We start from the raw sequence: 16,669 nt of genomic DNA, 5'->3' as shown, positions 1-16,669 counted from the left end.
TAGCATCGAATGTTGGAGCGGTGCACTGTGGGAAGCTATCCCACAGTTCCCGCAGTACCCGTCGCCCACTGGAATTGTGGGTTAAGCTCCCAGTGCATGATGGGGCAAAAACATTCTCGCAGGTGTTTGTGGGTGTGTCCCGTCATTCGCTCCTTCCTCCGCGAAAGCTATGGCAGACGCCCTACTGCCAGCAGACGGTGCAGTACAGTGCACCACCAGTCTCCTGGTACTATGAATCCACGTCACATGTCCTCTCGTCTTTCTATCTACTCTTTTATCTAACCATTTCCCACCTTTTTTTTGGCTACCGTGAACCGAGCAGCACAGCTTCCGCCGCAAACTCTGCTCTCCCGCTCTTGCATTGCTAGCTAATTTCCCCATGTTGTCTGTCCTGGGCTTGCATGCAGCTACAGAATGCAACAATTCCCTGACATTTTTCGGCCATCATGAACTGAGCTGCACAGCTTCTGCTGCTTTTTCCATGTTGTCGGTCCTGGGCTCCTGTGGAAGCTACAGACGGCAACAATTCCCTGCTGTTTTTTGGCCATTGTGACCTGAGCCGCACAGCTTCCGCCGCAAACTCTGCTCACGCTTCCGCTGCAAACTCTGCTCTCCCGCTCTTGGAGCTCTAGCAAGCTTCTCGACTCTGTGAAAGCTACAGAAGACAACCATTTACTGCCTTTTATCGGCCATCTTGAATCGAACAGGCCTCCTACATTTCGCGCCCTTTTTCCAGGATTGCAGGCACCATAGCGCGGCAATCATAGAGCCCGCTCAGATCTCTGCTGCAGTTTTGACCATTGTAAATACCTCGTGCATTATCCAGCAGTATGTGCAGTACCTACAAAACCAGAGGAGGAGGCGACAACAGTGTGATTACTATACTGATAAGGACATGGACAAAGTCATTCCTAGAAGCACAACGTGGCAATTGGGAGATCATAGTGGCATTGGGCCAGGTTCATGCCATGGAATGCCGATTCTGGGCCCAGGAAACAAGCACAGACTGGTGGGACCGCATAGTGTTGCAGGTCTGGGATTATTCCCAGTGGCTGCAAAACTTTCGTATGCGTAGGGCCACTTTCATGGAACTTTGTGACTTGCTGTCCCCTGCCCTGAAGCGCAAAGACACCAAAATGAGAGCAGCCCTCACAGTTGAGAAGCGAGTGGCCATAGCACTGTGGAAGCTTACAACGCCTGACAGCTAGTGGTCAGTCGGGAATCAGTTTGGAGTGGGCAAATCTATTGTAGGGGCTGCTGTGCTGCAAGTAGCCAACGCAATCATTGATCAGCTACTATCAAGGGCAATGACTCTGGGAAATGTGCAGACCATTGTGGATGGCTTTAATGCGCTGGGGTTACCTAACTGCGGCGGAGCAATAGACGGAACGCATATCCCTTTCTTTGCCCTGGCAGCAGGGCAGCCAGTACATAAACCATAAGGAGGTACTTTTCCATGGTGCTGCAAGCACTGGTGGAGCACAAGGGACATTTCACCAACATCAATGTGGGATGGCCGGGAAAGGTGCATGATGCTCACATCTTCAGGAACACGACTCTGTTTAAATGGCTGCAGGAAGAGACTTACTTCCCAGACTAGAAAATTACTGTTGGGGATGTTGAAATGCCTATAGTTATTCTCGGGGACCTAGCCTACCCCTTAATGCCATGGCTCATGATGCTGTACACAGACACCCTGGACAGTAGTAAGGAGCAGTTCAACTAGAGGCTGAGCAAGTGCAGAATGGTGGTAGAATGTGCTTTTGGACATTTGAAAGCGCGCTGGCACAGTTTACTGACTTTGTTAGATCTCAGGACCACCAATATTCCAATTGTAATTGCTGCTTGTTGTGTGCTCCACACTATCTTTGAGAGTAAGGGGGAGACATTTATGGAGGGGTTGGAGATTGAAGAAACTCGCCTGGTGGCCAATTTCGCACAGCCAGACAACAAGGCGATTACAAGAGTGCAGCAGGGAGCGCTGCGCATCAGAGAAGCTTTGAAAGCCAGTTTCATGACTGGCCAGGGTATGGTGTGACAGTTGTGTTTGTTTCTCTTGAAGTTACCTGCCCCCTATATATATGCAAGGAAATAAAGTCAAAATTGTTTAAAAACTGTTATTTATTATTTGTTGCACAACACATTGAGAGAAATCCGGTGGCAGACTGGGGTGTGTGTGTAGATATTGGGTTAGAGGGGTGGAGGAGGAGGGAAGGACAAGTCCAGAAACCAAATCAAAAGATTGAATATGCCAGCTTTCTACTGCTTGGGCGATCCTCTGGGGTTGAGTGTGTGGGTCCCCATAGCCTCCCCCCTCGTGTTCTTGGGTGTCTGGGTGAGGAGGCTATGGAACTTGGTGAGGAGGGAGGGCAGTTATACAGGGGCTGCAGCGGCGGTCTGTGGTCTTGCTGCCTCTCCCACATTAGATCCACAATACAGCGGAGCACGTCAGTTTGCTCCCCCATGAGCTTGACCACAGGGTCATGCCTGCTTTCATCATGCACGTCCCTCCTCTCTTCATGTTCCTGTAATGCTATATGGGACTCCGCAATTGTTTGCCTCCATGTATTCAGCTGGGCCCTAACAGTGCGGGAGCTCAGCGAACATGTCGTCCCGAGTTCATTTTTTCCGCCTTATAATCTGGACCAGCCTCTGGGATGGAGCAGATAATGGCCACGTTGAAACATTTGCACCTGAGGGAGGAGAAAAGGGGAGGGTAGTATTTTAAAAGATACATTTCAGAGAATGAAGGGGACACTTTGGTGTGAGTAAGCCAATCACACAGGGCTGGGCAACAGAATTCAGCTTGCAGGCAGCCTAGAGGCATGCAGGTTCTGCTTCTTCTACATTCATTTCAATGCTTTTAAACTGCTGGGCCCCCTTTCCCATAGCAAGCAACACCTGATGGTTTTGCCATATAAAAGGAGGGCCTGCGGGCTCTCTGAGATGATCGCTTCACACAACACCACTCCCTCTCCGCACCCATCGCATGGCTCCAATGAGTCTCTGAGCAGGGATGAGCCCTTTAAACCAAGCGCCAACAGCCCAGCACGGCTGGGTTTCCCCCCACCGTCCCCGACCGCATGGCTCCAATCAGGCTTTCACTCACCAGAAGTACCTTCTCCAGGGTCATGGTCTGGGAGCCCACCTTGGGAGTAGGGGAGGCTATTGGCTCCAGAGTAAAGAACAGTTCCTGGCTAGGGGGGAAAATGGATTCCCCACTTGCCGCCTGTGCACTGTCCTCCTCCTCCTCCTCTTCATCCTCCAATGACTCTTCCTCCTTGCTCCGTGCAACTCTCCCCTTGCAGGTGTCCACAGACAGTGGTAGGGTAGTGGTGTCATCACCCCCCATAACTGCAGGCAGCTCATGATAGAAGCTGAATGTATGGGGTTGTGACCCAGAGCACCCATTCACCTCCCTAACCTTTTGGTATGCATGCCTGAGCTCCTTGATTTTTGTATGACACTGCTTTGTGTTCCTGGAGTAGCCTCTTTCCATCATGACCCTAGAGACTTTAGTGTAGGTATTTGTGTTCCTGTTTTTGGAACGCAGTTCTGCCAGAACAGACTCGTCTCCCCAACATGCGATGAGATCCAGTACCTCCCGTTTGGACCATGCTGGAGCTCTTCTGCGAATCCAGGACGGCGTGATCTCCTGTGATGGTGGATTCTGCATGGTCGCCTGTGATGATGAACTGTGCTGATGATAACTTGTGCTGATGATGACCAAACAGGAAATTAAATTCAAAAATTCCCAGGGCTTTTCCTGCCCACCTGGCTAGTGCATCAAGTTGAGAGTGTTGTCCAGAGCGGTCACAAGGGGGCATTCTGGGATAGCTCCCGGAGGCCAATAACATTGAATTGCATCCACAATACTTTTAACCCGGGATTGCGATCTCGATTTAAGAGCTACTCCACTTGCCGAAGTGGAGTACAAAAATCGGATTAAAGAGCCCTTTAAATCGAAAAAAAATGGTTTGGTTGTGTGGACGAAATCATTTTTTTTCCGAATTAACTCGGCTAATTCCGAAATAACAGACTAGTGTAGACCAGGCCTAAGTAATCACAGAATCATAGAATACTAGGGTTCGAAGGGACCTCAGGAGGTCGTCTAGTCCAACCCCCTGCTCAAAGCAGGACCAACACCAACTAAATCATCCCAGACAGGGCTTTGTCAAGCCTGACCTTAAAAACCTCTAAGGAAGGAGATTCCACCACCTCCCTAGGTAACCCATTCCAATGCTTCACCTAGTGAAAAAGTTTTTCCTAATATCCAACCTAAATCTCCCCCACTGCAACTTGAGACCATTACTTCTTGTTCTGTCATCTGGTACCACTGAGAATAGTCTAGATCCATCCTCTTTAGACCCCCCTTTCAGGTAGTTGAAAGCAGCTATCAAATCCTCCCTCGTTCTTCTCTTCTGCAGACTAAACAATCCCAGTTCCCTCAGCCTTTCCTCATAAGTCATGTGTTCCAGTCCCCTAATCATTTTTGTTGCCCTCTGCTGGACTCTTTCCAATTTTTCCACATCCTTCTTGTATTGTGGGGCCCAAAACTGGACACAGTACTCCAGATAAGGACTCACCAATGTCAAATACAGGGGAATGATCACGCCCCTTGATCTGCTGGCAATGGCTCTACTTATACAGCCCAAAATGCTGTTAGCCTTCTTGGCAACAAGGGCACACTGTTGACTCATACCCAGCTTCTCGTCCACTGTAACCCTTAGGTCCTTTTCTGTAGAACTGCTGTCTAGCCATTCGGTCCCTAGTCTGTCATTTACATTCTCAGTGCCAAAAAAAATTATCATGGATGGACATGCACACTAAAAACACTTATTATTTCTAGAGAAACCTCAAATATTAAAAACTTTTATATTGCAGGGCAATGGGATCTGAAGCCTTGGATCCTAATACCTCCCTCCTCTGCACCCACCCCTTGTGACTTCAAGATTGTGATACGGTCAAAACTGGAAAGAAATGATTTTCCAGGCTTGATTTGGAAGTGGCTGAAATCTTATGAAAATAGGTGCTCTCATAAGATTTCAGCTCAAAATGGTGAACCCACAGCATCAGGAAATCTGATCTCACAAAACTTTCATAAATGAAGATGACCAAAATCTCACAAGAAGAACTACTCTATAACATTTGTATCTTTCAGCCAAAATCTCATGAAAGCAGTTCAGAAGATTTCACAGCTATTGAATCCAAACTGAAACTCCCACCTCCATTCGGCTTTGACCCCCAGACCCACTCTGGAACTGGATGTGTAAACTGTCTCCTAAGCCCAGCTATGCTGATAAAATACTTGACTTGTGCACATATTAACTGTAAGTAAATTCTATCCAGAGAGCAGCAGCATGATCTGATGGACAGAGCTCAGAGTTGGAAGCCAGGAACTCCTCACCCCCCCCGCCCCGCCATCTCTGCCACTAATAGTTTGTGTGCCCCTAGGCAACTCAATTCACCTCTCTACCTCAGTTCCCAAACTACGACACTGTAACAACATTTAATTACCCCAGATGAAAATGAGTTAATGTTTGTGCAGAGCTTTGAAAATGTACATGGCACATAATATAATAATAGGGAGAGACACGAGAAGGGAAAGCCTAGAACCTGTGCATAGTGAAGAAAAGTGTTTTCTAACTTGCTGTTTAACATGAGGATTTGATTACAGTACAATAAGTTTCCTTGGCTGATAAAATCTGGAGCTGTTCATGTTGTATTAAATATCTTCCCTTGCCTCTGAGAGCACTTATGTTGTGAGGAGACGTACTGTACATCCCAAGTGAATACCAGACTTTGGCAGACCTGTCCAAAGTACAAAACAACTTCCATTATTAGTGACTCTTGCAAAAATCTTGGAAAGTGAAAGCTGTACAAATTCCAAGCAAAAGACTGAAGTATATCTCTGTGACGCAGAACTTCCCCATAACACAACAATTTTTTTATAATTTCCTTTTTTCCTGGCTTCACTGACACAAGGATTTGCTTTTATTTGTTCCAGTTCCCACAGACACACAGATAGACACATATGTGAGTTTACATGAACAGGACTTTGTCTGAAAGGCAGAGCTTTGAACCAGACTACCACAGTCTATACACACACATGCAGCTGACATAAAAGTCTTCAGAATCGTACAACAAACACAACAACAAGAATCAGCAGCTCATGTGTTTGGCTAGATGCTAGGTACAGCATACAAATATTGGCATTGTATTTCATTTATTGCTATGGTTACAAAATCAGGGTGGATACTGAAGGAAGATGGAGAAAGAGAAACAAATCTGCAAAGACAGTAAATCCTATGAGAAAACAGATGGGGTGGAGAGAGGGAATAAGAGACGGGAGGGAGAGTAGTTAGTATGGGGGAGACAGAGGTCATTTCAACACCCAGCTGAATAAACGCAAACAACATAATAAAAATCCAAGCTCTTCCAGTCAAATAGTCAATAAGATCACTGCAGATAAAGTGACACAAAGAAAGAAAAATGCTAAGAATCACTATAACTTGTGGCAACACTTTGTGCACACTTGGTAAAAATGAGATTAAATATTCAATATGTATTCGTAGCCTGTATGACTAACTAAACTGGCTCTTCCTCGATTTCACTTGCCAAGCTACTGAGGGCTTAGTTTCTACTGACTTTAGTTCAATAATGCAGTATTTAGGCCTAATGGGTAGATAGTCTCATTTCAGTACACAAAATTAAATATGGCTAGCTTTACCCATAGTTTTATATTACCCATGGTGTTAAATATTCCAAGGCAAGGAAAACATACCATCTACAGGAAAAGCTACTGAATTTTGCCTGTAGAGCTTTTTAAATGCTAGAGCAATATCGCATTGAAAAGTTGGCTTTTCATAGTTTAAAATGCAAAGTCATATAATAAGAGATATATTTGCAGTAAAGTCAGTGGAGAATGAAATGTGCAATTCATGTGAACAACTGCAGAAGCTGCACACTTCTTAACTTTTGAACTGCCTTGAAAATGTACCATCTAATAGTTTATGTCAGGATCTTTCTATAAAGCAAGACATCATTTTATTGCTTTTTGTCTTGCTTAGAGTTCTCTGCTAGATTCTGAAGGGGCATGTGAAAAATGATTGTTGAAGGCTTGTCAGAGAGAAAACATTTTTCTTTCCAGTCACTGGTGCTGTGCCAGTGCTTAGAAATGTTTACGTCCATGAAAGAGTATCAGAGGGGTAGCCGTGTTAGTCCATGAAATAATTTTTATTGGTCCACTAAGGTGATTTTAGTCCTGGTGGATTCAAACTTAAAGCACAGGAATCCACTAATTTATTATTAAACAATTTATTTCAGTATTTTTGCTGTGCTACGGAATGTTAACAATAAAATAGAACTTTAATAGATCTGTTACTGCAGGTACTCCTCATGTCAAACTCCCACCTGAAGTCAACATGGAAAAATTACAGTACTGAGACCAGGATTTGTCCTTTGCTGTGCTTTCCTTTTCAAACAAACAATCTCCAGAGACCAGCCATGTCCCAAGATGCTACTGATATCATAAGGAGTTCTTGTTTCGATGTTCAAGAGTAGCTACAATAACCGAATTGAATTAAATGCAGAAAACATCAGACAAGAGAGAGAGTGTTAAATTCAACATTTTTTCCACTTAGCTTAATTGGGCCATCATAACTCCTTGTGGATGAGGAAACAGGTACTATTTACACCACCTGAAGCAGCACAGAACTTAATAGGTCACTCAGAAAGGCAACATGTAAGAAAATGGAAGCTACAACTCCTACTTCATAGCAGATCTTTCTCAACATATTTGAAACTCTATAGTTATGGAGAAACTGTACAGATTCACATCTGATAGCTTCACTGAACACATAGCTATCTGGACCCGCACAAGACTGCTGGAAAGGGAGACTTATCTACAACCAGGCTAAAATTTTCAAAGCCACATAGAGAATCTAGATGTTCCATTTCCATTAATTGCACTGGGAACGGCATACTCAAGCCTTAGGTGCCTTTGAAATCTCAGCTCTAAAATGCAAAAACTTTGTAATATTTTCCATGTCAGAAAAGTGTCACAATTTATGTCCTTCCTCTTCCCCATTAGTTTGCAAAGATTTCTTAGAAAAATGATATCAGACCAGTTAATATGGTTAGTATTGTCACTATAATTAGGAACGTGTTCATTATTGGCTTATTGAGTTTTCCTTTTCTAATATATTATGTACATACTTTTTTATCGGATAAAAAAACACCATGTAACTTTTTATATCATGACTGTTTGCCCTTCTAATCCTTAAAGTGCACTAACACTAGTGCATAACTCCATTAAGATAATAAGAAACTGTTAGGGGGAAAAAGGCCACTGAGGGTATGTCTATACAACCTGTGGTAATGAATCTCCCAGCCTGGGTCAATAGGATAGTGGGGCTCATGCTAGCAGTATAAAAACACCTTTGAAACTGTGGCATGGGTGGAAATTCAGGCTCCGAAGCCCACCTGACCTCCCCCACCCGACCTCCCCTCGATTCTGCAAGGAAAGGGAGGCATAAATAGTACATTTTATTTTGGTTTTGTAAAACATTCAAAAGTTTTACACAATTAACATTTAATATGAAAAACACTGAAAAATAATTTAAAAATCAGGGCATTCTGAGTAGCAACCTGTTCTTTATCCTCTACTCCAATTCTGGAATGCAGCAAATAGTTCAGTAAAGTCACAGAGTCAGAGATTATGCTTTGCATCATTTGAAAGTTTGCATTTCAAGTCTTCATATGGTATATATAGTGTTAGTTCCAGCTCTAAGAATTCTTGTAATAGTGTAAATCATGCCCACATGGTGAGGCCCTCTGTCCCCCTCTAGTGGCACCTGGCCCAGCTAGAGATTGATGAGTCTGCTACAGCCTTAGCTAAAAGCCAGAGGTCCCAGGGTCAATCCCACCCAATGATGATTGGGGTCTGTTGGCGTTACTATAGCAGCTATCCCAATCATGTAAACTCTTAGCAATCTGGTTTTCAGACTTCCAATGGGACAATGTGTACTACTCATTTCTGACCTTGGTGGTTCACAAGATATCAGAACTGGGGCGAAGCAAAGGTTTAAATATGATTGTCTCTAAAACTGCAAACTCAACTAGCTGCAGATATGGTACATGAGCAGCTAATGTGATAGTAAAGATGGGACAGGCAATTTAAGGTCCATAATACCTTTAGTATATTTAACCACATCTTCATATGCTAGACGCACTTTATGCATTTTTACCTAGTGATTTTAAAGATACATATTACCTCATTAGGAGGGGGAAATATATAATGTCAGTGCTTTCTGGAGTTTTAGCTCTGAATCTGACAAGAATGTAATATTGATGTAGAGATTCAATCATTCATTCATTACCTGAGACAGTTATAAAGCATTATGTAATATTCTGAAAGAAAGACATAATATAAAATAAATTGTAAATTTGTGTGATTATAACTTAAATCCATTCTGGTTTATTAGGTATAGCAGATTAATATTTCAAGCAATATATTTTAATCTAAAGAAAAAATTTAAAAATCTAACATTACGTCACTGGATTTTGCTTCCCCTAAATGGCAGGAAGAAAGAGCAGATTTAAAAATTATACCTTTGTTCCCATCTCCCACAACAAACTGACTTTGGAGAAGTTATCATGGTGAAGTTTGACATGTATACTGAAAAATCTTCATATATGCTATTTGTCTACAGTGACAAGGTTTATGAACATTTATTCTACAGAAGCAAGGTAATCACTTAGAGACCTAAACACCATTATGTCTAGTCTATGGGCCACAAACCTGCTAGTCCCATGTAAGGCAAGAGGGATTTGGATTACATCTATGTCTCTTATCGGAAGAGGACAGTACCGAGGAGTCTATTCCGCACCCCTTTGTGTTGAGGATTAAACAGTCAACTACATATATGACTGCTGATCCAGCTGCCATTGACTTCAGTAGCTGTTGGCTCAGACCCAGTTACTGGCACTTCTCTAGTTGCTATTGGCTGCTTCAGTGACTTTTGTATAGTATATGCAATGTATATAACTCACAGAGTGCAACCAGCAAAATGGCACATATGTGGAGCTGGATGCATCATTGATAATAGCATTAACAAATTGTGAAGAAATCTGAAATTCATTCCTAACGTAGGGCTCGATACTTTGGGATGCTAAGTGCTCTCATCTTCCACTGACTTCAACTTGCAGGAGGTACTCAACACCTCACATTAGCAGGTCTTTGAATAGGAAGAAGATTGCCATGTTTATTAATAAGAACAAACACAACTGCGAAGAAGCCTGAAGTTAAAATGCAGATTGTCAATCCATTAACTAAGTCATAAAGAATGTTTCTCTCTAAATATTTCCTACGTTTTCTTTCTTTATTCTATTTTTTCATGTAGATTTATATTCCTAAAGGGTGAATGAAAAGGGATGTTATGTTATATGTGTATTTTCTCATGCATTCATTATATTTGTGTTAACTGTAACATATAATATAAATACACAATGTGAAATATTTACAGGAGTAAATTTTCAAAAAGGGAAGATCATGGTCTGTATTTGGTGCCTCTGTTCTATTGGTTAATACCTATGCTACTGCTTTTCTAAGAGAGAGGGGCAGAAAGCATCACAGAAGCAAGGAGAAGAGGCATCAAGAGTTGTTGGGGCAGTATTTTGTTTTGCAATGTCTTGGACCTGCTACCAGCTCAGACTGGGGAAGATTTCACAGAGCAATACCTTTATGTATCAGAGTTCGGGACAAAAAGGGTTTCTTCAGATTAAGGAGTGATCTGCTTTAAAGTGTAATTTCAGATATTACAGTACAGAATTCTCACCATATGTACCAATAATTTAATTTAGTTTTAAGTAGCCTCATAATTTCAGTAAAAAAAGTGGGGGTGGACAGGGGGAGGGAGAGGAAAGGTGGTGGGCAGGAACTTTAGTCTCCAAAACAGATGCCAGTTTTGGATTTATTCAGCCAAGGAGTATTTGGTTTGGCTTAACATTGCTTGGGTTGAAAAAACACATGCCTCTTTCAAAAAGATTTAACAAGGTCTGCTGCAAATGCTGTTGCCATTTGGCATGTCACTGTTACTGTGTGGCACAGAACAGAACTCTAGACCACAGATTTTGCTTGGCTGAAGTAGCCAGCATTTTTGGCTACATCTGTTCTTCTGGCCAACTGGCTGCATGTTTACAGAGTGTGGTTGTAGATGGGGTGTTAACAAAGCTTGGGTTAACAGTCTAACCCAAACTAATAGTGAGGTGAATGTGTGACCTATCATGACTAAGAAAATAGAGACAGGAAAACCTTGTATGTTTTCTGGTCTTAAACCGTATACACAGAGGGTTTCTTGCATATACTTTACCAGCTGACAGGTACACCTTTTCCTTTGCCTTAGGATGAATGACAATCATTTTACAGACACTATACCTACTAATCAAACTAAGAAATATAAACATGTGGTGGTTTAAGGCTATATGAGACATTAAAATTTGGGGGCCTGAGTCTCCTTGCTCATGTCACAGTTTTACACTGGTGTAATTCCACTAACTCCAAGGAGCTCATTCCTGGTTTACATGGGGATGAAAGGACAATCAGACAAGAAGTATCTTGAAATGCTCCCACATATTTAATCCGTCAATCTGTGACTTTACACTTACAGCTGCCATCAAACAATTATTACAAGACTGAAACAAAATGTTAATGTTTCGGTTATAATGTAAGCATATGTTGATGGGCATAGCTATGGGGTATTATTACTGCATGCTCCACTGGAAGTCAATGTATGGGGCCGAGGGACTTACAAACTCAATGCTAATGACATTCTCACAAATAAATCCTCTGCATACTACAGGGGAGGTTTGAGCGCACAATACACACATCACAGTAACTTCAGGAAACATTAGAAGCAGTGCTTAATTTGTAATGAAAGAGGTGCCGGGGCTCAAGCAATTTTTTTTTTTTACTTTCATATCTGATGCTGCAAGCCCAGATTAAGCACTGATTAGAAGGAACTACTTCATTTAAAATACTAAATCATTTTTGTCCAAATTATCACTTTGTCAGTTGCTCTAACCTCATAAGTTGCACTCAAGAAAAAAAACCACATAATCTTGATTTTCCTAGCACTGTTCAGTTTGTGCCCTAACACTGTTCTCTGACATCACCCCTGGATGCCACATGCCTGCCTAGAAAAAAATCAGAAGTATGCCCATGCCCACCACACCAGACCCCTTTACTCTAGTTTTGTTTACTTACAATTTTTTAACCCAAGTTCAGACACCATCACAGAACCAGCCAGCCCATTTGCTGATTTTCCACACATCTGCACAAAAATTCCTATTAAACATGATAAGGATCAGATGGTCCACTCTCTTTAAATTCATTTCACCCAGAGTCAATGGAGAATGGTAACATCTGAAAGGGCATGTATGCTGACAGCCAATTACAGGCATGGATAAAGATCACATCATCCATGACTAAGAATGAGGTAAGCAATGCTTGCCTACTGCTCTAGGTAACTGCTGCGTAAAAACAATATAAAAAAGGATTTGTAATCATTTCGTTTTACCATTTTGGCTTCTGAATGCATTGGAGGGACTTGGGGTGACGCACACGGGTTATTGAGATTTGGGCCTTGCATCCCCATGATACTGGAGTTCATCGACATTTGTCGCTCCATCTTTAAAAGGAAGAAAAAAAGAAAAACAAATTAGACAATACAATAAAGTTAAAAAACATTTTCAAGGGCATATGTTCAGTTTCTCTTCAAAGGGACCCAGCTTTATTTCTTTGAGTCATCCCTCAAAAAACTGTTTCGTGAACTGCTTATATTTGCTTATTCTCCGAATCTGTCCGACAAACGCTGCTTTTCTCCAAAGCCATTAAAAAAAAGGGTTTCTTTTCAAAACAAACATATCAGCCACCCAGGTTTGAGCTTTTTTTGTAATGATTTCCCCCCTTTTAGTATAACAAAACTCTGAGTTAAGTGGTTTTAAAAGCATCACTGTATAAAGTTGTGGCTTCTGCAGCCCAGCTCAGCTTGTTGAAAATGTAAATAAAAATCCATGATATAGAGTGTATGGAACATGAGTTGGGCTCTTTTTCTTCTCTGGGACTGCTCAATCAAGGGGAGTTTTCCATATATCCCAGGTTATGTTAGTGAAGCTTTGGGGTCTAAACAGAACCAAACAAAAACATCCTACCAACCCTTTAGAACTCTTCTTGTAAGCTAAATTCACTACATTATAGTACCTTGACAAATTCAAAAGACAGTTGGAACAAGGAGAATTTAAAACTGCTTCTCTCTAATGTTTTCAGTGAAAAGAGATGTGGTATGATTCAATGTTTTATTCCATTTAGCAACAGATGACTGGATTCACTCCTGTGGGAGAAGTGGGAGCAATTTGCACCCCTGAACGTGAAAATAAGCTGTACTTTAAAAGTATATTCACCCCACTTAGGGCTCCTTTGGAGTCCTCCCAGGACAAGTGCTGCTACACTCTCATTTCTGGAAGACTTAACACAAATAAGAGCCCAAATCTGTTGGGTGAATCACACCCACAGTCCCACCATTGTCCCACCATGCACAAAACAAATGGCATGTTCTTCCCTTCCAAGAGGTGGAGGAGGATACTTTTATTTTAGGAACAGCACAAACATTAGTTCTCAGACGGCCATGCAAAATGAACACATTCAGGACAGTGATGTATGAGTGTTTTATTCCATTATTTCTAACCCTCTCTAATTTCTGCTCTTTGTCTCCCAAAAGTTTTTATATTAACAGGGCTGTTAAAATTCAAATGAAAAGTAAGGGCTGCATCTTGCAAGAAGGGTAACTGAAGTCAATGGGAGCTGAGGGCAAGGGCAACCATGTAGGACTGGGTCCATATCTACAGCAAATAACCAATTGCTGGTTCTAAAAAATAAATTACTTTTACTTCTTATTGACTGACCTCCTCACAGTAGGTGAGTAATTATTTTGAGATTAAATTAGCATCGTGCATGTGCTTTGTCCAGTTAGGGCCCGATTCTAATCTCAGTTATGTAACTCCACTGCCTTCAGTGAAGACGCTGTTGATTTACACCAGTAAGTAACCTCAATATCAGGACCCAACAAATTCTAATAAAGAATAAGGACCTGATTCTAGAATTGCATAAAGTGGTTCAAATCAGGAGACCCTCTACTGGAGTTAATTGAGTTACATCTGTGTAAAATGCGTAAATGAGCACAAAATTACGCAAAACTCTGAATTCTCCATTTTGGATCACTTCACTTTCACTGTGTGCAGTGAGGTAGATCTTTGGCCCTGATAATGCCTGATATAGTCTTAAAATAAAATAACTTACTGGCATTAGTACTGCAGAAGATCCAGGCATGGTAGGATTGGGCAGGGTGCCAGGCATAGAGGCAGGCATGGGCTGTCTTTGCCGGTTGTGTAGGTGTAGTAGTGAAGACAGAGAACCTGGGACAGGCCTAGGAGAAAAGGAGAAAATGTTGTCATGGTCTGTGGAGACTAAAACAAGCTCAACAGTCCCAGACATTACTATTACAAATAGCAGCAGACAACTGTATACACCTCTACCCCGATATAACGCTGTCCTTGGGAGCCAAAAAATCTTACCGCGTTATAGGTGAAACCATATTATATCGAACTTGCTTTGATCCATTGGAACGTGCAGCCCCGCCCTCGGAGAGCTGCTTTACCGCATTATGTCCGAATTCATGTTATATCAGGTCACGTTATATCAGGGTAGAGGTGCAGAAGTAGAAGATATAGTATTAGTGCCACTGTCTATAAATCCATTTAACAGAAAGTATTAAGGATACAGCAAGTAAAAACCACATCTTATTTCCTTTCCTATTTGTTAGTGAATGCCTTAACTTGCTTTATTTCCTGGCAAGTATGATATAGACATTCTATAGTCAATGCATTGTTATAAATTCTGCTCACAGACACAAAACAGTGCAAGATAATCAATTAAACACGCATAAATTAATAGAAATCTTATCACGTATAAATTACTTTAATTTGAATACTTTTCACTACTATATATACAAATATATCTTCTACAATAAACCTCATTTCCTCCTTCCAAAGCAAGAGTCCTGATTTTACTGGTCAGCATGTCACTCATGGCACTGGAAATGGGAAAAGTGAGAATTAAGATTAATTCTCAGAGTCAGATTAAGGGGCTTGTAAGGAAAAAAAAGGAGTGAAAAAAAAAAAGCAGAATGGGTTAACGTAAGCAAAAGGCATTAAAGGGATTTAGAAGGGTCTTTACAAATATACCAGGGGAAAATAAATATTAGAGGGAAAGTAGACCTATTAACAAATGAGAAGGATCATTAAATGAATGGATTCAAAAATAGCTGGGGTACTGAACTACTTTTTTATAACTGCCTCTAAGAAGAAAAACATTTGGGAAGTAATGACTCCTTTGAAAAGAGAGGGAAAGTGAATGATGTGAAGACAAAATCAGGCAGTCCAGATCACATAGAGCTTGGGTGTCAGGGGAGTTAGTTAACAAATTATTCAGCTTTTTAAAAAAAAGTCATGGAGAAGCGATGGAGAAAAACAAACATATTACTAATTTTCCAAAACCAGGAAAGAAGACATGCAATATGGCAACAAATAAGGCCAGTGCAATTTTGGGTGTCATGCACAGAGCATCACAGACCAGGATGCACCTGCAGCATCGTGTTCAATCCATTAGCAGATAGATATGGATAAAGGCATTGGAAGGAGTTAGAAGGAAATGCGAATAATTAGGGAGCTGGAGGGACTGATTTATGACTTAGGTAAGCAATTTGTATGGAGCGAAGTTGAAAAAAGTCTACAGATATTTGAAGCCTCTACACTTCCACGGTGTTATTCAGCCCTAAAATAAGCACCCCCATTCCACTGAGGGGTCCACCGCCAGCGACTGCAGCCCCCAAAGTGAGAAAGTTGGAGGTCATAACCACAGTGCATGGGAGCAGCACAATTCAGCTCACCCTCTGGTTATCCATTGTCAGTGGGGCTCCTATAAGAGATTAGGCTGCACTTTAAATCTCCCTAACCCTGTGGGAGGAAATAAACGCAAATGTTGCCTTATCTCCCCAGGGTCTGAATTTTCCCCATTGCCTGGAGTGCAGCTGCTACCAGCATCCATGAGCATGAATCAAGCATCAAGGATGGAGAGAAGTTATGTAGGGTGGGACTGTACAGGGAGGCATAACTAAGAGTAGTGAGATAAAACTAAAAATGAGAAAAATGCGGCTGAATATTGGGAGAAACTTGATCTTTATTTGGGTTTTTTAGGCTGCAGTCATCTCCCAACAGAAGACTGGACAATGCACTGAGTTTATGTACTGTAGGGTACAATCTTGCAGAAGGATAGACAGACTACCATGACCTAAAGGTTTTTCCCCTTTTTTAACTTCTGTGGGCTCACAGAAGAATCCTATTCAATAAAATATCTGTTGATTCTCAATGAGACTGAAGTGAAACAAGTACCAGGACAATGGCTTTTATTCCCCTCCCCGACGCATTCACACTGACAATCTTATATACAAGCCCTTTGTACAACTCACCAGCTTCATAATAACCGTAGGTGTTAGGCTGTTTGACAGAAACTTATTTTGGCCTGACCTATGCAATTTATGCTAGTGAACCTCCA

General features: G+C 41.8%; 1 protein-coding gene across 4 annotated transcripts in view; it reads right to left on the bottom strand.

Annotated features, from left to right (window-relative positions):
• CREB5 (cAMP responsive element binding protein 5) overlaps positions 1-16,669 on the bottom strand; it is a 348,182-nt gene that overhangs the window by 76,083 nt on the left and 255,430 nt on the right. For all 4 annotated transcript variants that reach the window (XM_050938658.1, XM_050938659.1, XM_050938660.1 and 1 more), the window contains 2 exons: positions 14,357-14,483; positions 12,579-12,689 (listed from right to left, as the gene is read on the bottom strand). In XM_050938658.1, the coding sequence (XP_050794615.1) occupies positions 12,579-12,689; positions 14,357-14,483 (238 nt within the window). The remainder of the gene's footprint in view (positions 1-12,578; positions 12,690-14,356; positions 14,484-16,669) is intronic.

Source organism: Gopherus flavomarginatus, chromosome 2 (genome assembly GCF_025201925.1).
Source record: "Gopherus flavomarginatus isolate rGopFla2 chromosome 2, rGopFla2.mat.asm, whole genome shotgun sequence".
NCBI lineage: Eukaryota > Metazoa > Chordata > Testudines > Testudinidae > Gopherus > Gopherus flavomarginatus.
Note: the sequence above shows the minus strand (reverse complement) of the source record. Positions and strands in the feature narration are given on the sequence as shown.